The 25,185-nt window shown below is 50.3% G+C and overlaps 1 protein-coding gene across 1 annotated transcript; it reads right to left on the reverse strand.

Moving 5' to 3' along the window:
• Endou (endonuclease, poly(U)-specific) lies at nt 1-21,718 on the reverse strand. The gene is given in 10 exon segments (NM_001191069.2): nt 1-1,111; nt 1,874-2,016; nt 2,699-2,805; nt 3,404-3,517; nt 7,990-8,189; nt 8,722-8,893; nt 9,264-9,401; nt 9,902-9,964; nt 16,699-16,821; nt 21,634-21,718. Coding segments are annotated over 10 exon segments (1,236 nt in total). The 5' UTR covers nt 21,689-21,718; the 3' UTR covers nt 1-990.
• Between the last annotated feature and the right edge of the window lie 3,467 nt (nt 21,719-25,185).

Here is a 25,185-nt window from a genome sequence, read left to right on the forward strand (position 1 = left end):
TTTCAGGTTTTCTCCAGTGGCTTTAATCGGAAACTTGACGCCTCTGAGCTGTGGTACAAGCCTGGCTCTATGGGGCCACATCTGACTGCTGAACATCAGGGGGGAATAAATATGTCATTCCGGGTTGAAATAGAAACCCCAGGGTCCCTCTTCTTCCAGCCCAGAATGTTTCAAATTGTGGCAGCTGGATAAACATTAGTATAATTGTCAATGACACCAAGTTACAGATTCTTTTCTCCCTTTGATGTTCACCCATCCTCCGTCCTATGAGGGGAATTCTTTTGAAACGAAACAAAACACTGTGGGATCAAACACATGTCTGTAACTTCACCGAACATCTGCAAGCGGGGGAAACTTCTAGAAGCAGCTGCTAAGTTGGCCACACAGACATTTAGGATTGAGAAAACCACCTGCCCTAGCCCACTTAACCACCCAACCCATGACTCTGCAGTGCTGAGTGATTCTCTAAGATTCACCCGCTTCTTTTGGACCCAACACAGGCTGAGTCACAGCTGCAGAGAGTGTGCACTGAAGGCCATTTTGTAACCCTGAATTTCTACTACCTGTTCTCCCTACGAACAACCAAAGATGATTCACAGTCATAATACCATCAGCCTCACTCCCTCCCCAAGCCCCAAGGAGGAAGAGGGGAAGACCCCTCCCCTTCATATTAGAGGGAAGTGTGAGGCCCAGGACTTTGCTCATGGCCCCACGACATGTTAAAGAGCTCTCGAAGGCTGCTCCTTTCTCTAGGCAGAGAGAGCTCTATTTCCTAGTTCATGTTGCCAAAACACAGGCTGGTACCCTGCATTTTTCTAATCATATCTTTTTTTTCCTCTCCCAAGTGGGCATTTCTAGATTTGAGATTCCTTTTATAAAACTGGGCTCTGGGATTCCTCCGAGGCTCCTCCCTCCCCTCCCCAGTAAAGAGCAAAGAGCACCCAGATCCTGCTTGGCCCTCTACTCTCATTCCCCAGCTGGCTGCTAGCTCTATTGGGTAGAAGACACCACATAGGCTGTGGCAATGTACTTCTTGCCATTCCCGTAGGTGGTCTTGTCCCAGGTGTAGGTCTGGATAGCCAAAGGATAGCCCCCCAGGCTCAAATGGCACCTGTAGGGAAAGATCATGAATTAGCGGAGCCCACGACTTTGCCTACCTCTGTTCCAGACAGGAAAGGTCACCCCAGCAGAAGGGCCCCAACCTCCCAGACAGAGTGACCTGCACTCAAAAGTCCCTACTCCAACTCCCTGTGTTCAGCAAGCTTTCCAAACCCAGAACTCGGTGTCCCTATGCCCATGGGACAATGTTCTCATCCCTCCCAGAACAATACTCTGAACGCCTCCAGCTGAATGCTTCAGAAACCAGGTGTTTGCTTTCTGCTTCGAAAGTAAAAGGACCAGAGCAAGGTACTGTGGCACAAGTCCATAAACCCAGCACTCAAGAGGCTGTGAGGCAAGAGAATCTGTCACCCCAGGTACACTGTGAGACAAAGCCCTCCCCCCAAAAAAATAAAAACAAAAAGTATTAGGACCCAAACGAGTTCTCAAGTGACAGAGACCAGTTATCATCAACTGTTCTCTTTGGGACTTTCTCTGGTTCTCCCAAACGGCCTCGTGTGCCAAACAGTGAGGCTCAGGGATGCAGGACAATTGCGCTGCTGGCTTCTCCACTTGAGAAGGACATGGTTCCACTGTTCCACCAAGACTGGCAGCCACCAAGTTAATCTAACCACTTCACCATTGAAGGGAAGACAGTGGTTTCTCCAACTGCCCGGCCACTGACCAGAAGACTCAAATTCTCCTGACGCTATCCTGGATGGCAACAGTCGAAGACGCCCCCACTGTCATAGTCCCTTGGTCACCCAATGCTCACTTTTTGCCTGGCCTGGTGATGAAGCACAGAGAGTAAAGGGCAAATTCGAACTCAGGGCTGCTGCCAATGAAGACTGAGCCCACTTCCTTGTAGTAGCCATCCCAGTTGAACTGCATGGCCAGGACATCCGGGTAGGAATCCCACTGCAGAGGAGAGCACAGCAAAGGTTATGTGACAGAACCAACAGTCAGCTAGTATGTATGGGGGGGTCCATGAGGAGCCTTCTGGAGACACTGGCTTCTTTAAAAAAGAGACAGAAGGGACAGTCTACTGTGCAGACAGAGTATCTGGGTCCCACTCAGACCCACTATCTGAAGCTACCAGTAGCCAGGTCACTCGCTGTAACTTCCACAGGTTCAAGCCATAGTACAGGGACACAGCTGTTCCCTACAGCCCTCCACATGTGGGAGGCCAGTTCATTGCCCCTAGATGGTGTTCTGGTGTGGGACGGCCAAAGTTTCCAATGAAACGTGCAGGTTAGCTCAGTTAGCTAGGCTGAACTCTCCAGCCACCCTTCAAGGCTGTTCAGACCGGGGATAGACGCATGCCTTCCTCCTCTAAGCCTTGGCCCTTGACTTTGACCTTCCCCTGGGAGGTAGTGCCCTCTGTCTCCTGCTCCCCCCTCCCCCCCCCGCCTGCAGGTTTGGAGGCTTCCTGTTGGGACTTGGGGTAGAAATTGCTCTCTAACAGAGGAGGGCGAGACATCTATATTCCCTGTTGGGTGGTTGTGAGGGCCAGAGAGAGAAGCAAGTCTGACTGTTTGGAAGGTAGAGGAGGAGCGGGAAGTCTGGGCACCAGCCAGGCTCCTGCAGCCCAGGCACTCACAGGCCCGTCGTAGTTGTGACTGTAATAGTCAAGCAAACCCTCCTTCTCTTGCAGGTAGAAGCGGATCCAGTTATGGAAGCCAGTGACCTTGCCCTTCTTCACCTCGCCTGTAATGAAGAGTCCAAGGTGGTTGGTCTCCCTTTCCATCCCCTCTCCCACACTCCCATTCTACCACTCCAGGCCGAACCTGTCTCCAAGGTCCAGGTCCCAGCTTCTAGACCATTCAGCTGCTTACTTAGCCCCTTGCCTGACCTCCTCATATGTTTGTCAATCTCTTCTTTGGCTCAAGACCTCAGGAGACTCCTTCCTCCTTGACCACCCACTGCCCTGGCATACTCCTCTGACTGTTTCCCAAGGATCGAGCCAGGCTCTGTGGGAACTTAAGGTATGAAGGGACACAATTGCCTCTGTAGAAGTCCCCATCCAAGCGATGGAACAGAGAACTGCTCAGAAGCAGATAAGTCAGTAAACACTTGCTCGTCCTAGACAGAACCCTGGGAACCCAAGGACTGAAACTCTCTCTCCCTCCTAGCTATTCTAAAGCATGATTTCTCAGATGCCTTCAGAGTTGGCCTGGGAGCCCCTCCCTGGTAGGCAGCTTGGTGGCCCATTAACCGATGCTCAGGGTTGTCCAGACCCTAAGCAGAACCTCTCTCCGTCATCTCTGTCCCTCCCATTCAGCTGAGCCAAGGACAGTGAGCCTACCAGAGAAGACATGTTCAAAGCCACTCGAATCCCCTTCTTCATTGCCTCTTGAGTAGAGCCCAAACCACATGTTCTTCAAATCTTCCACGAACTCCTGTTGGGAGCTGTAACGGTCTGTGGAAAGAAAAACAAAGAACTATTCGGGGAGGAAGTGGGTCAGATCCTGGGAAGCAAGGAAGGGTACCTATTCCAACATACCAAACATGCACACACGCACACGCACGCACGCACACACACACACGCACGCACACACGCAGACAGGGTCTCTTTCTACACCTTGCTTTCCATGGGAAAACATGACTGATAAATAATAACTAACATCTCAGATTAGTAGGACGTCTACACCATACAAACTAGAGCAGGAGATAGGAGTCAGACCTGTGTTCTAAGGTTTGGGTCTTTGTAGTTTTAGATGGGGTCTCATTAGCTGTTCCAGAGTCCGACACGTAAAACACACCAGCCTCGAACTCACAGAGCTCTGCCTATCTCTACCTCCCAAGGCAAAGGAGTCAAGGCTGGGGCCAGGAAGGGGGGCTGTCAGTGACCAAGATACCTGGAGAATAAGGACTTTTCTACCCAGAGATCTGAAGAGACATTTCCAGGAAACAGTGAGCAGAAAGGGAGAAAGTCAAGTCGGAGAAGGATGCAACACCCAGATCCTTCAAGCCATAGCAGTAAAGCCAGATCTTCTCCAGAGATAACACCCTAGTTAACATGCCAACAGTGCAGCTCTACGGAGCACTAGCCGCGTTCACACTAGCCCTGTTCACACTAGCCGCATTCACACTAGCCGTGTTCACACTAGCTGTGTTCACACCAGCTGCAGTCATTCACACTAGTGCTCCAAGAGAATCTGTAGCAACACTGAATCTTCCCATAACTAATGATACTCGTCAGCCTGAACTTGGAGATGCAGAAACTGAGGTAGTTACAGAACCCACACAGGAGGACACACACACTTCTTGCCACTGCACTTGACTCCACACAGTATGGCTCCAGGGATGGCTCTCTTACACCCTGTCAGGTTCTTTGTGGTAGACAGTGGCCAGGTTGGTTTTTTTGGTCAACTCGACACAAGCTAGAGTCGTCTGAGAAGCGAGAACCTCGACCTAGGAAATACCTATCAGATTGGCATGTAGGCAGGCCTGCCGGCATTTTCTTAATTGATGATTGACATGGAAGGGCTCGGCCCACTGTGGACAGTGCTAGCCCTGGGCAGGTGGGTCTGGCGTATATAAAAAAGCATGCGGAGCAAGCCAGGAAACAGTGGTCCTTCATGGTTTTCGTTTTGTTTTGTTTTTAAGCAAAATCCTCTCTCCAGGTTCCTGCCTTGACTTTGCTCAGTGATGGGCTGGAAGCATAGGATGAAATAAACCCTTCTCTTCCCAAGTTGTTCTGGCTATGGTGTTTATCACAGCAACAGAAACCTAACTAAGCCAGTGGACATGACATGAATGGACAAGACAGTGGACAGGAAGGGTTTTTTTTTCCAGGGTGAATGCAATTGTGTGACATGTGCTGCATTTAAAGGGCCACTCTGGCTGTGTATGTAAAGCGGTTAATATGTTCCTATAGGTAAAAGCAGAGAGACCAGTTCAGAAGCTAATGCTTTCTCCATAAGTTGGTGGTAGCTTTAGCTGGTGGCAGCAGAGAGAAGGGGTAAGAAGAAGCAAGCAGGTCTGGAATGTGTTTTGGAAGTGGGAGCAATGAAGATTACTGATGGGGAAGTGGGGGTGGAGAGCAGTGGGGTAAAGAGAAAAGTCAAACGTATCTACTGTGCTGGGGCAACAAGCTCAGGGGCAAACTGATTGCCTAGCATGTGCAAGCTAATTAGGAATAATCTCCAGCCACACATGTGCACACACACACACACACACACACATACATACACAGAGGCATACACACACATAGACATACACACACACATACATACATACATACACACATACCTACACATACAAACATACACACATACATATACACAGAGACATACACATATATACACATTCACATACATACATATACACATATACATACTCACATACATATACACATAGACATGCATACCCATACACACACTCACAGACATACACATACATATACACATATACATACATAGACATACACACACTTATAGACACACACATTCATAGATACACATACATATACACACATATACACATAGACATACATACACACATGCATACACACACAGACATGCACACACATAGATATATACATAGATATACACACATATACATACACACATACATACACATATACATACATACATACACATCCATGCATATATATACACAGACATACACATATATATGCACATATTCACATATATACACAAAATGTACACACACACACACACACACACACACACACATCCTAACTTCTAGGTTTTGGGCATGAGAGCTGATGGACTGTGGTGATGTTTACGAGAGGAGCTGCCCAAGGGAGGAGCAGGTCCGGGGAAGAGGTGGGAACAGTGAGTTCTCTCCACGCTGTGTTATGTAAATAACAGCCTAATGGAGTTGTGGAGAGGGCCACAGGGCCCCAAGGGGAAGAAGGTCAGAGCTCAAGTTTTAAATCAGGGACTTCCAGAATTGTGTGGAGGATCCAAAACAGATACCAGGAATATTCTCTCCTTTCAAGGACTTAGAACGCTGAGGGAAAACAAGCTGAGTAGACATGATAACAGACCGGCTCCACATACCAAATAGCTACCCTTATTAGTACTTGCTGGCCTTCCACTCTGGTCCTCTGCAAGCGTCAGTCCCCAAAGACCTTGTGTCACAGATGAGACAGGGAGAGGTGACACCCAAACTGCACAGGTCTGCCAGGGGCTGCTAAAACCACATCCCTGCCACCACATAATTTATACTGAAGAGCAGTTTGGTTCACTCCCATTCTGGAGTCTAGGAAACCAAATATCAAGTGCTGATATCTGTGGAGGGCCAGGCAAAGCAGGCATACTAAGGAGAGGCGGAGTTTGTAATAAATGATAATCTGTGAATCCGATATTGAGTCGGCTGCCAAAGTTCTCACCTCTAGATACCATTAACACACTAGAGATTATGAGGTTGGTTTGTTTGCTTGGTGGGGGTCTAAGACAGGTTTCTCTGTGGAGCCCTGGCTGTCCTGGAACTCACACAGTACACCAGGCTGGCCCAGAACTCACAGTGGCCCTCCTGCCTCTGCCTCCCGAGTGCTGGAATTAAAGGCGTGCACCACCACCACCACCACCACCACACCACCACCACCACCACCACCACCACCACCACCACCACCACCACCACCACCACCACCACCACCACCACCTGGCTGAGATTATGCTTCTAATATGTGAAATTTGGGAGGCTCCTTTAAACTATAACACCAGAATCGCACTGGTGGTAACAGAACCAAGAGTCTGTCTGTCCTGAGTTAGTTTCAGCCATAATTTAATCTCTCAAACTCTGAAGAGATGCTGGCTTGAGCCATCAGAGCCTTTGTAAACATAGCAGGACAGTGGGAACCAGGGTGAGGGAGAGGGGACGAGAGCTAGGAAGCGTGATCTAGGGATTGGAAGACGGCTTGCACTGGCTTAGCTCTCCCAGCCTGGCTAGACTTCCGGTTCTCTTACTAAATAACGCGGGCTTAGCCCAGCGGTTCTCAACCCGACCTCTTTGGCAAACCATCATCTTCTCCCTTCCCCAAAATGTTTACATTATGATTCATAACAGTAGAAAATTACTGTTATGAAGTAGCAACGAAAATAATTTTATGGTTGGGGGTCAGCACAACACAAGGAACTGTATTTTGGGGTAGCACCGTAAACACCAGCATGCCGGTCTCTCATGTATTTACCAAGAGCAGACACCAGGGGGCAGCCCAGGATTGAGTGCATCTTAGAGAACCCTCTAACAACAGTTGGTAACTATTGTAGTCTCAGGTTGCAGACAGGTTTGCCCGACAGGTTTGCAAGTCCCCAGGGGCCAGCAGCGGAGACCCAGACTGATCCTGCTTGCCAGAGTTCAGGAAAGGAATCTGGAGCACACTAACAAACAGAACCCAGAGCCAAGAAGTTCCAAAGCCAAAACCATTTTTGGTCTGATTTGCATGAATCTGCATCGGAGGTGGTCCAGCCAGACCACTTCCTAAGAGAAAGGCTCTCTGAGCCTTGGCTGGTTCCCTGTTGCTGCTGTTGCTGTCCAGAAGGAGGCAGCGGGAACCCAAAATCAAGGCTTCTAACGAGACTCTGGGATCTGTGATGTGACTGAAAAGTGCCCGAGTGGAAGTAGAGATGGGGATGGGGCACCTTCAGTCCCTTCAGAAGGTAGAGAACTCACAAGATTACTGACATCCAGTCAAAAGATGGGACGATATAAGCAGGCCAGGAGGTCATTCTGCTCCTGCCAGGGCCCTGACCTCGGTGGCTTTCCTTCTAGCCTTGTCTGTGGCCCCTTCCGGATGTCACTATCCTCCATGCAGTACCTCCTACCCTATTGCTTCGCTCTCACACCCTGTCCCACCACACCCCACTCCTGCCGAGACCTCAGCAGAGGAGAGGTCAGCAGAAGAGGAGGTCCACTCACTTTGGTGACGGAGAAAGCTGTAAAGCTCTTTCATGACAGCTGTCTTCATGACCTCCCTGAGGAAAACAACCTGCTCTTCTAGCTGTTGGGCACTGAAGTGCTCCCCGTGGCCTGTGGCCCGCTGGTAATTGTTGAGTAGGTTGATAAAGGCCGCATAGGTAGGCTTGGAGAAGAGCTTCTCGTTGACATACTTGAAGAGCCTGGGCAGGTGAATAGCGCCATTAAGAGACCTGAATACGCCCTTGAAACTCTCCCCCAAATCTTCCAGACAGGGGGGACACAGAAATGGCTTTAGGAGCTGGGGGCAGCCGGAGGTGCTTTGAGGGGTGGGTGCTGTGTATTTTGGTTTAGTTCGGTTTTGAATGAGGGTTTCTCTGTGTAGCCCTGGTTGTCCTGGAATTTGCTCCGTAGACCAGGCTGGCCTGGAACTCATCACTTGCCTCGGTTTCCCAAGTGCTGGGATTAAAGGAGTGCAGTGCCAGCGCCTGCCTGAGTTACTTTTGATGGCCGACTCTGAGGTCTGTTTTCTCCCATCTTACCACAGAAACCTGGCTACACACCCCCAAAGCTCAGGTGACTTCTCTGTTTCTAGACACTAGTTATCCGTGTGTCAGAGGGACGTCTTCTCCCTCCGAGTTTGCCTGACTTGAGGAGCAAAGATCTGCGGCATCAAGGGAAGTGAGGGCAGGGGAGAAACGGGATGAGGGGTTGGAAGGAGTGAGGGGCACTCACGGCTCTGGGCATCGATCCACTTGGTTTCCTGTCTCTGCCGGGGAGATCTGGTTTTGACTATTGAGGACAATGTCTTCCTTCTGGGCTTTATTGATGTCTACCCTGTAGATGGTCTCGGAGATACTCTTAAGCTCCTCCTTGGTGATGGCATCGCTGCTGTGGGAGAAACCCTCTGAGGGGAATGGGGAGATGGCATGAGAGGTAGAGGGAGGCAGAACATCAACTGTCTGAAGATCAACAGTGCCCCCCTCTTGCCTCCTTCTGGAAGCTTGCTCTAGTGACGGGGAACACTGCCCAGTACTCTGGCAGTTAGAGGGCAGGGCAGTACAAGATTCCTAAGAACAGCACATGCCACGGCCACGGTGGGCACAGAACGTCCATATCGCCCTTCTGCACCCAGGTTCCCACACCGAGGCAGCCATCAGAACCTCCTGGAGGACTTATCAGAATGGCCAGCCCAGTCCAGAGGTCCCAAGCAGCAGGTCTGGGCCACAGACCTTAGGAGAATCCCTTCCTAAGGGTTCTCAGACGAGCAGACTGACCATGGTCACCACACAGGTTGCCAAAATCCTCACAGCAGTTCCCAAACTCTAGGCAGCGGTCATTGCAGTGGCAAGGGTGGTGTTTGTCGTAGGTTTCCCGGCAGCGGCCCTGGCAGGAGCTTGGTGAGGAGTACAGGTCTAAGAGGACAGAGGGGGGGGGGGGCTGTGTCCCTGGCAACCTGTAGAGGGCATCTAGGAGCCTAAAGACCAGCCCTTCTACCAACACCCCTAGCTATGCTTCTGGCTAAAGGTCCTCCTGGAAAAAACCACCACCACCACCACCAAACAAGCTTGACTTCTTGCACACTCTGCCGTCAGGAAATCCTTCGCTTTCTGATGCTGGACTCTACTCTGGCCTGTTGTTTTTATAATCTTCCCGCTCTAAAAATAAAATCTCTCTCATTTCCCTCCCCAGGCCTTGGATGTTTTCCTGGCCACCCCTCCCCTTGGCTGCTTGGATCCCACCAGTGTCTCCCCTGGACAGATCCAGACTCATTCTTCAGGCTTAGACCTGGGTCCTTGCCCCTGGTGTGGCACCCTTTCCCCTTGTCACCCCCTCTCCCGCCCCCCTGCCCCCTCACCTCCCACCACCACCCCACCCCACCACCACCCCGTCTCCATCCGGGCTTTAGGCTTACAGCTGGCTGGGATCTCATCCTCCGGATCCAGGAGTGCCTTTGGCTCTGGGGGGCCTTTTTCATCTATGGCAGGGAAATAAAGTCACCAACCATGCTGTTTCCCTCCAGCTTTCTCCCCGGTTCTGGGCTTCCCACCCTCTAGGCAAGCTTGTGTGTTGAAAGGTTATCTGGACACCCTACCCCACCCCCACCCTGACACTGAAGGCTGAGGACTAAAGATGGAAGGGCTTTTCAAGGTCAGATTAGAAACTCAGAATAAAAAATAAAAAAATAATAATTTCCCCAGGTGACAAACTCCCCACCATTCTGGCATTTGGTACCCACTTCGCTCAAAAGATATAAAAAGAAAAGTATGTAAGAAAAAAAGAAGAGACAGGGGAGCCCCTTCTGGACTGAAAACCAATTTGAGTTGCCCCATATGACTAGAGCAGTTCAGCATTCTCCAAATGACGAGACTCTCAGTTGAGAACATCCTGTTTCTATTAAGAGGGTGAGTGGGGACCCACCTCTCCCTGGGGGGCTGGGCAGGTGCTAAGTATTGTTGAAGCGCTGTTAAAATCTGTTCAAAATCACTGCTAATAGTAGGGATACGTTCTTCTAGTTCTTACTGTACGCACTCCTTATGACATTGTTTGCCCGTAAATCAGCGTGGGATGGGGCAGTTTGACTCCCTAACTGGAAGCTACTGGACTTTCTGGCTGCCTTAGATGCCTCGGGTTAAAGGACTGTTCTCCAAACAGCTAGCTGTACCAGCCGTGTGCCAGCTTCAGTGCACGGAGGAAAACTACCAGATAATGTCCTCTGCTTACTCCGGGCCCTGACGCCACAGTCCCATGGCACAACCATTTCAAACAGCTTGCACCATGCCGTGCAATCCACAAGCTTCTGAGGACTGACTGTATAACTGTTTACACCCAAAGCCTACCAGAGGTAGAGCACTTCCCGTGCTGGCCTGACCCGGCTTAACTGTGGGTCACACACAGCCACACATAGGGTCACATAACTGGATACGGAGTCATGAAGAACTTGCCATCAGTAAAATGTTTCTGGACAGGCAATGGTGGGAAAAAATTAAACCCCAAATAAAACATGAATCTGAGGTGTTACTGACAGGATTCAATCACGTGTCACGTGACCTCGCTGCATGTTTGGTTCTAAACGTACAGCATGCACTGTTGTATGCGTCACAGCACGCAAGCCCAACGAGTCTGTTCTAGTTCAGGATCATAGTGCATCGTAAATGACACGGTCCCTTTTGCTTTCCTGGTCACCCCTCCCCTCTCTGTGACTGCTTGGATTAGACCAGTGTCTCCCCTGGACAGATCCAGACTCATTCTTCTGGCTTAGGCCTGGGTCTGCAATATGTTTCGTGAGACAGGCCCTCAGGTAGACCAGGCTGACTTTAAACTATGTAGCTAAAGATAGCTTTGAACCCCTAGGCCTACTGCTTCCATTTTCCGAATGCTAGGGGTTACAGGCGTGTACCACCATACTTGGCTACTGCAGTAAAGTTTGATATGTATACCTGTTTTATATAGCTATGTGCCCAGAGTCACGTAAAAGTCTCTCAGGCAGAAACAGTTTAAGAGGCTTGGTCTGACGGAGGAGGAATGACTGCAACCATCTCCAGGGTAAGCGCCAAGCTTTACCTGCATGCCGTGACTGGTGCCAACACCCCTTCTCCTCCGACTACAACATCAGGCTTCATGAGCTGGGCAGGGGACACCCAGCTATGCTACCCATCCGGTGCTGACATGAAACCCAGCAAAATGCCTCTCATGAGCATTCTCTCCACCCCCCACCCCGAGAGTGGGCTGACCTGAACCCAAATTAAAAGGCAGCAACTGGGCCAGAAGGATTAAAGGCAGCCGTCATGGTAGCAAGAGGACAGAGGTCAGGCAGTCTGGAGAGGGGAAGGGGATGTGTGCAGAAGGGAACCATGGGAAATGTGTGCTTCTTTTAAGGCAGGCATTAGCTCCTGGAAGAAAGTAAGGTCAAGGCCCATTGTGGATTACAAGACATGTGGCCACTCCATTCATTGGACCATTAACACGTGATTACTGCCCCCATTTAGCCAAAGAGCCACACGTTGGGTAAGTGAACTTTTCTTACTGGTTAGGCCCGTCGCGTGCTCAGAATTTCCAGTCTCAATAAAAAAATGACCTCAGTTCCAATCTAGTTCTCGCCCTAAGTTTCATCAAAGGTCACCAGTAAGGCAACAGGGTGGTAAGCTTGACCCTTGGAACCCCTCTGTGGTGGTTTGGATATGCTTGGCCCAAGGAGCGGGACTATTAGGAGGTGTGGCCTTGCTGGAGTAGGTGTGGGCTTGTTGGAGGAAGTGTGTCATTGTGGAGGTGAGGAATGAGACCCTCCTCCTAACCATATGGGAGCCAGATTTGCTATCCCGGCTCTCCTAGTTAAGTTCTGTCACACTCAAGGGATTCCTTCCACCATTGCAAGTGGTGGTCAAACGAAAGGAGAGACAGGAGTTGCTTCTTCAGGGATAGACTCCTTGATAGAGGCCAGAGCAAACTGCAGTGCCAGCTTCAGTTAACAGCCATTCAGGAGCTATGGGATCCTGGGGTTCCAGGCCCCCATGAAAGCTGTAACATTACAGAGCCCCTAGACCCACACAAGAGCTGTAACACTCCTAGAATAAAAGTAGCAGAGGCCTGCCCAAGAGCTGAGTCCTAGAAAGTGTCTCCTGCTGTCCCTTCCATCTGCTGCCTCACTCCCTGCTGTCACATACTGAGGCACGCAGAAGCTGCCAAGAACAGTTCCTTGCATACCCATGATTTCTACCCAGGTAGAAGAAAAGGAGCCCAGCCAGCCGATGGGCAACACTCCCCTAACTGCCCGCCAGACTCAGGAGAAAGTTCTCAGGCCTTAAGGGACACGAGATGCCATCTTCCTGTTCCTGGCTTCACGTGACTGAACAGCATCTTCGTCTCGCTGCCCATTCCCTTACCAGAAAGGCTGAGCGACTGAAGCCTTGGCTCCGGTAGAGGGGGCGGATCGCGTAAGAATGGAGAAGAGGAAAGACTATTTCCAAGGGTCTGAACTCCCCTCTCATCACATGGCGGAGCACAGCTGGCCAGACCCACCAAGAAAGGGCAGCATTCTGGGAACTCCTAGTCTGTTGGTGAGATTTCTCACTAACACCACACCACCACCGCCAGGACCACAAGTCAGCTTATTTAGTCAGATGAGGCTCAACCCACTGCTTAGTGAGTGCCAGGCTGTGTAGTGAGTGTTGGAAATCTACAAGCATCTAAGCTACATTCTGTGCTGAATAGGCTTTTGTGAGCTGAGCTAGACTTTCAACCAGCACAAGATACTTTCTATGGAAAAAAAAAGAAAGAAAGAAAAAAGCTCAGAGCTGCAAATCAGAAACTGGGGACTGAAATGGCCCTCAGGTTGGCTTTGCCTCTTTCTTAAAAAGCTAGGGTAAACAGCCCTTCCCCCACCTACTGAGTGATTATTAGCCCAGTGAGCCAGAGCCCAGGCACCACGGAAAAAGCTGGGCTCTGACTCTGCCTGATCGTTAGGACCTCTGCTAGTAGATATATAGGTGCGTTTTGTGTAAACCGAAGAGTGTTTCACGTGAGTGGAAGCAAAATTGGGAACCCATGGCTGGGTCAATGGAAGACACCTTTGAGCAAATTTAAAAAAGGCATTCCGTCAGGCAGTGACCTTGAGACCTAGCACTCGGGGGATAGAAGCAAACCAAGTATGAGGCCAGCCTGTTCTACAGAGTGAGTTCTAAGACAGACAGATACACAGAGAACCCTTGGGGCTGGGAGTAAGGGGGGGCAGGGCATCCCTTCTTAGCAAACATGGGTCTCCTCCAGAGCTCACATCCTGTGAGAAGGATGCAAGCCGCATCTTCCTCTAGCTTGCCAGCTCAGCCAGGTCAGGTGACCTCGTACAACCTGTATAACCACACAGGCCAATCACCCATGACTGTGCTTTCCTAACTAGAGTCCTGTGTGCACGGTTTGACAACAAACCCAGAAGAACTTCATGTTACAACAGCAGATGATCCTTCTACCCGGAGGGAGTCTGCAACCCCGGAAGCATCCAAACAAGGAGTCTATTCCAATGATTTTTTTTCAAGGTCTGGAGAGATGGCTTAACAGTTAAGAGCAGTTGCATTCAACAAAGGAATGGATTTAAAAAATGTGGTACATCTACACAATGGAGTACTACTCAGCTATCAACAACAATGGCTTCATGAAATTCATAGGCAAATGGAATGAACTAGAAAATATCATCCTGAGTGAGGTTACCCAATCACAGGAAAACACACTTGGTATGCACTCATTGATAAGTGGATATTAGCCAAAAAGCTCAAATTACCCAAGATGCAATCTACAGACCACAGGAAGCTCAAGAAGAAGGATGACCCAAATGCAGATGCTCCCACTCCTTCTTAAAAGGGGGAAAAATATCCATAGGAGGGGATATGGAAGCAAAGTTTAGAGCAGTGTCTCAAGGAATGGCCATTCAGAGCCTGACACACATGTGGCCCATATATATACAGCCACCAAAACTAGATAAGATTGATGAAGTTAAAAAGTGCATGCTGAAAGGGATTGGATATAGATCTCTCCTGAGAGACACATCCAGAGCATGTCCAATACAGAGGTCAATGCTAGCAGCAAACCACTGAACTGAGGAATTAGAGGAAGAATTGAAAGAGTTGAAGGAGCTTGCAACCCCATAAAAACAACAACGCCAACTAACCAGAGCTTCCAGGGACTAAACCACTACCGAAAGACATGGACTGACCCAGGGCTCCAGCTGCATATGTAGCAGAGAATAGCCTTGTTGGGGCACCAGGGGAAGGGGAAGCCCTTGGTCCTGCCAGGGTTGGACCCCCAGTGAAGGGGAATATGGGGGAGGGCAATAAGGGGGATGTATAGGGGCAATACCCGTATGGGGGAGGGGGTGGGGAGGGAATGGGGGCTTATGGACAGAAAACCGGGAAGTCCCTTTGAAATGTAAGTAAAGAAATACGTAATAAAAAATTAAAAAAAAAAGAGCAGTTGCATATCCGGAGGAAGTTAGATGCTAGCACACATGTCAGGTAGCTTCCAACTGCCTGTAACTCCAGTTCCAGAGAGCCATCACCTTGTGGCCTTCTTAGCTACACCTACACACACTCACACTCACACTCACACTCACACACTCACACTCACACACTCACACACTCACACACACTCACATTCACACTCACACATTCAAACTCACACTCACACACACATTCACACACTCGCACACTCACATACTCACGCTCTCACACACTCACACTCACACACTCACACTCACACTCACACACTCACACTTACTCACACTCACACATTCACACTCACACTCACACACTCACACTTACTCACACTCACACATTCACACTCACACTCACACATTCACACTCACACTCTCACACTCACTCACACGCACACACTCACACTCGCACTTACACACTCACATGCTCACACACTCACACTCACACTCACACACTCACACTCACACTCACACTCACACTCTCACACACTCACACTCTCACACTCTCACACACTCACACACTCACACTCACACACTCACACTCACACTCACACACTCACACTCACACACTCACACTTACTCACACATTCACACTCACACTTACACACTCACACTCACACTTACTCACACACTCACACTCACACACTCACAGAAATGAAAAGTATTTAAAAAATGACTTGTCAACCAGTACTCACTCACTGGGCCTGGGTGTTAAGAGCCTGTAATCCTAGCATCTTGGCAGGCTGCAGCAGGAAGGTCACAATTCAAGGCCAGCCTGTGCTACATAATGAGTTCAAGGCTGACCTTGGAAACTTACTCATATCCTGTCTCAAAATAAAAAGTAGAAAATGAGCTGAGAGTACAGTTCAGTAGATGAGTACCTATCTCATAGATCTATCTCAGACGAGTACCTATCTCATAGATCTGAGACACACACACACCCCCGCCCCCCGTGGTTCAATCTCCAGTACAGAGGAGGGGGAAGTACATTCGAGTTTGTGCTGATAGAGAAATAAATGGCTCTTTAGGGAAGGGCATGCCTTGCTTTTGTTTGTTTGTTGTTATTGTTGTTGTTGTTATTTTGAGACAGATTCTCACTATGTAGCCCCTGGCTGCCCTGGATCTGACTGTGTCTACCATGTTGGCTTCCAACTCATGGAGATCCACCTGCCTCTGCCTCCCAGAGCGCAGGGATTTTAAGTGGTGTGCTATTACACCCAGCATTGGAAAGGAAGTTTAAAGCTGTTCAGTGGGTTCTCTGGAGAAGCGACGGTCTATGATATGATGTCACAGAGGCCATGCCATTTTCCCCAGTTCACAAAGATCGTGAGTGTTGACTTCCACTTATGTGTGTGCTTTCCACACACTTACCTGTGTGACCAATAGTGAACAATCTCATATCTACCAAATCGTCATTTTGTTCTCTGATTGGGGAGGGGGGTAGAACTTAAGCTTTCAAGAGATTGTTAATCCTGACGGTTCCCACAGATTGTCCAAGTCATAGCATCTGCCCTACTTTACGTTAGGAAACTCCTAGAAAGCCTGAGATGAGCGGTCACCAAATCCCTGACCCGTGTAATCTTGTAATCTCTGCTCTCCGTGCTCTCCTCCTGTGTCCTGAAACCCTCTCCTCGGTTCCCAGCCTTGCTCTGGACTTACAAACACCAGTCCAGACATGCACACAGTCTGGCCTGCTTTGTCTCTGACCATTCATCCCACAGATGTCTCACCAGTGCACAGATGTTCATAGTCGTCACAGCAGTCATCATGCTGGGAGCACCGGCGATCACACTGGCAGACAGCATCCCGGTTAAATCTCTCATTACAGCGAGATGCGCACGACTCCAGGTTTCCTATGACAGTCAAGACCACCAGTTCAGCGCTTCAGGAATCCGATGTTTTCCCTAAATTGCCCCTTCAGGATTGCTCACGGACAGATAGAGGAGGTCATTGCTGCCTGCAGGACAAGTATGCTTACAACCTGTCAACTCAGCATAGGCCTTCCCCACTCTTGGCCGGCCCCACATGTTCTCAGGCTCAGAGCACCAAGCCAAGGCTCTGACTCAGGTGCCTGTTGACGGACTCATGACAGAAACTAGCAAAGAGGCAGTGTGTGAGCGGTAAGAGGATCCACAGCCGGGACCTGACCAGAGTCTACGGCCACTTCCCAGACACAGCGGATGTAGCCAGGGCCTCCAGATTGCCAAAAGAAACCTTCATTTGGGGGTGAAAACTTCTCAGATTTTCAACTCCCACCAGGCTGAAGAGAAAGTCATCGGCCTGGACAAGGTCCTTTGGCCTGACCTGTAGATGAAGGAGTGCCACTACTGCTGTCTCTGAGCCTCCTGCCACTCCCCTAGGCCACCCTTCAGGCCATCCCTCCCCACTCTCTGGTCCTCTGGTCTTCTCCCCCCTCCCCCTTTTCACCCTTCCTTCCACTCTACTCCCCTGTCCCATCTCTGCTCTTTCCAGCCTCTGGAATGCATTCTGTGCTTGGGTGGGGAATGAGGCCGATGTGGGTGAGAACTGGGCTTTGGGACAGGATTCTGTTATGCAACCTCGGACCACATCCCTTGCTCCAGACAAACCGCTTACAGAGGCAAGCTTTTGGTCACAAGAGGCTCATGTCCAGAACTTTTGTTTTGTTTTCTCTGTTTTGTTTTTTTTTTTGTTTTGTTTTCTCTGTTTTGTTTTGATTTTCTTTTTTTTTTTTTTTTTTTTTTCCGGAGCTGGGGACCGAACCCAGGGCCTTGCGCTTCCTAGGTAAGCGCTCTACCACTGAGCTAAATCCCCAGCCCCTTGTTTTGATTTTCAAGACAGGGTTTCTCTGCATAGCCCAGGCTGTCCTGGAACTCGCTCCATAGACCAGGCTGGCCTTGAACTCAGCTATCCACTTGCCTCTGCTACACACACACACACACACACACACACACACACCTGCCCCCAGCACTAGGATTAAAGGTGTGCACCACTACACCTGGCAACGACCAGAACTTTTTCAAAGAACAATACAAGCTCTACCACCGTAAAAGAGAAATCATCCCCCACTATGCCCACTACTACAGCAAATGGGGGGCAGGAGGTAGAGGAGGGGTCTCTCCACTCTTAGGGTGTTTTTGTGGTGGCTCCTGGGGTCTCCGAGTCAAGAACACTGGGCTTAGGGATTAGGCTGAGGACCATGCAGAATGACAGGATCAGAGTCAGAAGCCAGGGGCATGTTTATAATGCCAGGGCTTGTGAGAGAGAAGCAGGAGGATCAAGTGTTCAAGGCCAGCCTTGGTAATTAACACAAGGTCAAAGTCAGCCTGGGTGGCATCAGATTCTGTCTCAGAAGAAAAAGAAAGAAAAAGGAAGGAAGGAAGGAAGGAAGGAAGGAAGGAAGGAAGGAGGGAGAAGGGGAGGGGAGAGGAGAAGAGAGGAGAGGAGAGGAGAAGAGAGGAGAGGAGAGGAGAGGAGAGGAGAGGAGAGGAGAGGAGAGGAGAGGAGAGGAGAGGAGAGGAGAGGAGAGGAGAGGAGAGGAGAGGAGAGGAGAACCACCATGAACGCCTGGATTGGGCCAATCAGGAAATACAAACCCAACTTAGACTAGTGCTGGAGTTGCCCTTGAACTTAGAGTCACAGCAAGAAGGAGCTTGCACTAAACTGATTGATAAAGTATCACTTTTGTATTGATATTTGGGCAAGCACTAGACTAAGATGACATTTCCCGCTGAGCATGTACCCAGACCAGGAAGGGAGAAAGAATAGGTTTTGCCTTGGGTGAGACTCGGGTGAGTTGGAATCACAGCACGCCTGAGGAGGGGTGCACAGCGGGGCGAGGCTGGACTCTGGGTTGGAATCCTGGTTATCATGCCTTCCGGCTGTGTGACCCTGAGCCGGATTTAACTTTCTGTGTCTCTGTTTTTATTAATCTGTAAAAATGGGGGAAAAAATCAGATTCTATCTCGTAGACTATGTTCAAGAATTTAGAGTTAGCATTGGCAAGGCGCTCTCTGTGGTGTGTGACACAGGACAGAACCGTTTCGGTATTTGTTATGTAAATAAACAGCAGCAACATTCCACATCCATATCGGAGGTGGCAGATGTCCAGACTGGCTGTGGCAATCGGCAATCGGCCCTGGTCAGGGAACCTGCACACAAACTACTTCCCCTGACTCCCTCCCCCGGTTCAGCTGGGCCATGCTATGAGCTGGTTGTTAGCACGTGTGCAATGGGATGTTTTAGCAGCTGACATCATCGTCATTATGGGTCTATTCTTCACATCTGAGAGAGGTGTCAGGTCCAGGTTAAACCAGGTCCTGAGGCCATTGCATATTGAGCGCAGGGCCTCCAACACACCCAAGAAGACAGGGCACTGATCCAGAGGATTGTCCCTAAAGGAGGCCAAGCCCAAGGCCACTTTTGCATCCAAGCACACAGGGAACCCTTCATGAATCTTAAGTCATCCTGCTTGGCACCTAAATGCCAAGGTCTTAAGAAAAAAGCGCTCGGTGCAGGAAGGCTGGGTCAGCTGCTTGCCCTACCATCCTGGCAGAACACCCAGAGTCCCGAGGAAGAGAATGCAAGCGAGTGAGGGCCCTGCTCTTAGTGGGCCACCGAGGCAGAGTCCCAGGATGGAATTCACCGAGTGCGTTTTAGGGCTGGCAGGAGTTGAGGACAACTGAATGGCTGGCTGCAGAGTCCAGGAGAGCTCTCCCAGTGGCCCATGCTGTGTGGGTTTGTCATCTCTGCCTCCTCAGAGCTTTGTCCCCAGTGAGAGCCCGATGCCAGCCGGTCTCACATTCCTCTGTGAATTTGTTTTGCTTCGAGGTAACCCTGTGTCATGGGGGTGGCAGTGTGTGCTGCACTGGGGACATTAGATGACTCCTCCTTGTGACTCCGGTTCCTACCCAGTGCCTCCCTTTGTCACGAAGCCTCACTCACCGAGCTAGGGCTGACATCACTATTCCAGCAGCCTGTGTCCCTCACCCCTCTGCCTCATCTCTACCTCTCCTAGGCCGTCCTTCATTTTGTCTGTCCTCCCAGCCCCGGGTCCTCCTTCCACTCCCCATTCAGAACCCCGATTCCCTCCCCTGTGAGGAGCTACAGTTCTCTGCATCATCTCTGGCCATAGCACGCCGCCCCCTTCACACCCTTTCCCCACTGGCCGTCAATAAAGGTGGGCACCAAGCCTGTATAGACAGAAGATCCCTGTACGCCAGCCCTCAGGCCCTTCGACAACCGAGGCGTCCCCACATGTTCGTCTCTCAGGGAAACACAGATGTTATTACCATGGAAACCCAGTGAACCAAAAACCTTCACCTCCAAGACCAGCTTCCTACCTCTGCTCGCTTGAACCAGCCAAGGCCTTGGAAGGGACCTGTTTTCCAGACCGTGGCCGGTGCCTGGTCGTGACCCCCGGTGTGGATGGATGCTCACTCCTGCCTGCTGGTGTCTCCCCATCCGCTCTGCCTTCACTTCCCATCCATTAACAACAGAGGCTTAACTACCACTTTCAGCCCTAGTAGCCCAGGGCTGCCTGCACCTCTGAAACCACTACGGCCATTCCCTCAGGGACCTCCTCCGAGGACCAGAGGTCTCCTGTGCAGTATTATCCCAAGCCCCCACCATCCTCCGACACGCTCTTCCTTATCCCCACGGTGGGCAGACCTGAGGTAAGGAAGGTCCCAGGCCTTCCCTTCCCCCTTCCTCCTCTTCCATTCCGTCTCTAGGGCCCAGGCAGAGAGCTGAGTCCTCAAAGAGGGCATGTAGTGTTGAGAGCCGTGGGAATGGCTTTTCTCCTCCACGCCTTTCCTATTTAGGAATCCCACTGGGGTTTCTCGGTGCATCCCCTGATGGGGAAGAGAGCAAAAGTCAGCTCCTCCTAGAAGTATTTATGCTACAACCCCGACATGTACCAGCGGGCTGAGCCCTCGACTGGTCCTCCTGCTTTATCAGATCCTTTCAACAGTCCAAGGCAGGAACACCCTGGAAGTCTGGAACTGCAGGAACTCTGACTCCTCAGAGGAGGGTTCTGCCCACACCCCTCAGCTCAGCCCCCTCCCTTGGCTCTCCTCCCTGCCACCCACTCATTAACACTGCAGTGGCAGCAGCTTTTTGCTCAGTTACTGAACAGGAAAGTGTCCCTTTCCTTTTCTAGTTCCCACCTCCTTCCAGCACTACCTGCTAAGGCAAGGCACATCCCTCCTCTACCATTCAGCCCCCTTAACTTGGGGCGAACCCCCGTCACTCTAACTGTTGTTCGTCTCAAATAGGACAGGGCTCGCCTCTGAGTCAAGGGCTTTGGCTTCCTCATGAGCCCACCCATCCCCTAACATCCACCTATCACCAGGCAGCTGAGGAGGGAGTGACCAAGGCAACCAGGTAACCCCAACTCAGCAACCTCCTCCCTTTTTAAACCATGTAGTGGCCCCAAGAGATCAAAAGCTCGGCCAAGTATGGAGTCTGGTTTTTTTTAGTGGTGTTGGAGTTGATCCTCCAAGACTTCAGCCCTGCCATCCCTCTACATCACTAGCCAAATTCAGAGGCTGATCCCGTGACCTCGAGCAAGGACAGGTCAAAATGGTGCACAGGGTTAGGACGGCAATTATCGTCTGTTAGCTCCAACTCTCCACTCTTTAGGCAACCCAGCCTACTCCCATGCCCACTCCCAGAGAACGACTTACCAGCCCAGGTTAGGCCACAGAGCATAGCCACTATTAAAGGGACACAGGCTTTCATGATGGCAGCGGCAGCAGAACGGCCGTTGGGCTTGCCACTACCGTCAGAGTGAACGTTGCAGTGCCTAGATGAGCCGATTTCCCCCAGGCAGATCCTTTTAAAGACACCAGGACCTGTGGATCTGGTGTGGCTAGATCCTTCCAGGAAGGAAAAGGGGAGGGATGGATGGCAGGTGGATAGGAGGTGGAGCCCCACAGCTGTTTGAAGCCAGAGAGAAGGTGACTAAGCAGGCAGGTGATGCCAGATGTTTAAAACAGGTACTGTAGCTAGAAAATAGGCCACACTAGCAGACGAAGCAAGTCGGACCTAGTTAGGCAGGTTCTTTATTCAAGTTAGAGACACCGATGTGTTCATCTCTGGGTGATCTACTCTAAACACCCACCTACCTACCTCCAGTCACAGACCAGGCCTGCTGGAGACTGTAATTCTAGATTCACATTCGAACTGCTGTGGTCATAAAGCTGCTGCATTTCTCGCTCAGTGTAGAAATCCCTTCCGTGATCCCAAGTGCCTGTGGGACTTTCCCTCGAACGCCATCATTCCTGAGGAGGCTGGGGTACATCCTCTCTGGTCTGCTTGTCTCCCCTCAAAGATCTCACTCCCAACCCCTAGGACTTTACACCTATGATGTATTGGTATAGAGAGAAATAGAAAGGAATCTGGGGGGAAAAGACATCAGGACACTAAGCAGATATTCATCAGCTCCCTCGTGCAGAGATGGCTTGTGGAGGAACTTGGATTCTCTTCTGGCTAATTTTTTCAGCAACTCAACACAAGCTAGGGTCATCTGGGAAGAAGGAATCTTATCTAGGAAAATGCCCCCATCGGCAAATCTGTGAGGCACTTCTGTGGTGGATGATTGATGTGGGAGGTCCAGCCCACTGTGGGCGGTGCCACCCTTGCATGTGGTCCTGCTTTGTATAAGAAAGCAGGTTGAGCAAGCCAGGGTGAGCAAGGCAGTAAGCAGCATCCCTCCGTGGTCTCTGCATCAGCTCCTGCCTTTAGGTTCCTACCCTAGGTTCCTCCCCTCAGTGATGAACCTTGACCTGAGGATTGTAAGACTAATTAAACGTTTTCCTCCTCAAGTTGTTTTGGGTTGTTTTACCACAGCAATAGAAACCTTAAGAGGGATGTTCACATAATTGTGTACAAGCACCCAGAAAAGGTGGAACGCACCCCAACAGGTTTCTCTAACTGCTGGCCATCTAGGAACCCCACTGCTCCTCATCCTCGCTTCTCCTGCAGTTAGATGCTCACATAGGCTTCTATCTTGACAAGTTTTTCCAGGGAGCCATCATTGGAAACTCCAGAAGACTAGGACAGCGTAGGAAAGGATCCAGGAAGGGGCACGGTGGAGGGTGAGGGGTAAGAATGCTAAGGGGAAGAGGCCAAGGCTGCTAGGGCTGGGGTCAAGCAGCCATCAGAGGTGTGCTGAGTGGGTATCCTGTCTGGTGATAGCTATCAAGCCACCATTTTACACTAAGGCCTTAACAATTCTCTCTGTGAGTTATCTATTCTATTGATCTAGTTGCCTACCTATAACCTACATATATATATATATATAATCTCTGTCTCTCTCTGCCTCTCTCTGTCTCTCTCTCTGTCTCTGACTCTGTTTCTGTCTCTCTGTCTCTGTCTCTGTCTCTGCCTTTCTCTGTCTCTCTGTCTCTGACTCTGTTTCTCTGTCTCTCTGTCTCTGCCTGTCTTTGTCTCTCCTCTGTCTCTCTGTCTCTCTGTGTATTTGTGGGCCTATGTTTTCATGTATGAGTGCAGGCACATGCATGCGACAGTACACGTGTGGAGGTCAGAGGACAACCTCGGGCGTTGGTTCTTGTTTAAGACAAGATCTCTATAGACTCTGATTGTGTTTGCCAGGCTCACTGGCCTGTGAGTTTCCAGGCATTTTCCTGTCCGCACCACCTCCCATATTCCCTAAGGAGTTCTGGGATCCGCAAATTCAGGCACTACTGTGTCTGGCCTGTATATTTATTTCGGGATCATAATTCAGGTCCTTGTGTTTTCACAGCAAGCTGGCTCCCCAATTGCTGGGCTCTGGTCTTCCTGAAACTATTGCCCCTTCCACTGGTTAAAAAGTACACATGAGGGGCTGGAGAGATGGCTCAGCGGTTAAGAGCATTGACTGCTCTTCCAGAGGTCCTGAGTTCACATGGTGGCTCACAACCATCTGTAATGGGATCTGACTCTCTCGTCTGGTGTCTGAAGAGAGTGATGGTGTAGTCACATACATAAAATAAATAAACCTTTAAAAAAAAAAGTACACATGAACCCACAATAGTCCTCTGCTCACTGGGCTCACTGGGAGCCGGAACCTTGCAGGATCAGAGAGTGCCCCGCCACCCCCAGACCAGCCTGTTCTACCGTGCTGGTCCTGTGAAACTAAGACCAAATAATGCCAACACAGCAGAGTCTGGAAGAACTTCCAACTGTCCCAGCTCTGGGAGGTCTGGATTACATTTCAAGGGTAGGAGGGCAGATTGAGCTTCCAGAGGGACCCCAGTACACAAGGATGCTGGCTCTCCAGGCTGTGGCCTAGCCCTAGGAAGAAGGCCTAGCACAACCATCCTCATCTGCTCTCACTAAGGCTTGCAGCTGGCCACATGTGGGTTCCTTTCTTACAGCAGTTTGAACGTTAACACAGCACAGTGGGCTTCCCTTGCTTTTCCCTTTGAAGTTTGCAGGCAGCCGGACTTTCAGTATCACAATTAGTTACTGCCTGGGCCACTCTCAGAGTCCCCGGCTGTGTATGTGGTTCAGGCAGCCACACTCACAGTGACCTCTGAGTAGAACACCCTCCTGCTCACGTCTGTCTGTCTATCACTCATCCTCCAGCCTCCAACAACCCTCCTGAGGTAGACTCTACTGCGAATATCCCAACACCTCAGTCACCAGGTCAGGTACCAGTTAACCCCTGCACTGCCACTTAACCTTGTACCCATCCGGACATTTCTGTGGCTCATCTCTGAAATTCCTTCAGACGGGGGTCCCAAGTCCCCTCAGCTGCTTGGTACAGCCATCCCAAGATGTCCTGAGATCAATTCCCAGCAACCATCTCACAACCATCACAAACCATCAAAACCACAGTGGCTCACAACCACCTGTAATGGGATCCGATGCAGCCTTCTGGTGTGTCTGAAGACAGTGACAGTGTACTCATATACATAAAATAAATAATTCTTTTGTTAAAAAGCTCCCAATGGGAAGCTGCTGGGGCACTATCTGCAGAAGGGACTAAGGGAGGATCCCCAAAGTTATTCTCCCTGGGAGGAGGGGCTGTGACACAGGCAAGCCTGGACCCTCCACCTTATCTAGAGCTCAGATGCCTACTTCCTACAAACACTTCCTTATGACGCCATATGCCACTGGGTTGGAACAATGGAAGTCCACATCATCTCGGACTTCTAGCTTCCAACCTCTTTCCAAGCCAGATGTCATATGCTTAAAATCCCAACTCTCTGGAGGTTGAGGCAAGAAGATAT

Source organism: Rattus norvegicus, chromosome 7 (genome assembly GCF_021556685.1).
Source record: "Rattus norvegicus strain SHRSP/BbbUtx chromosome 7, alternate assembly SHRSP_T2T, whole genome shotgun sequence".
NCBI classification, from domain to species: domain Eukaryota; kingdom Metazoa; phylum Chordata; class Mammalia; order Rodentia; family Muridae; genus Rattus; species Rattus norvegicus.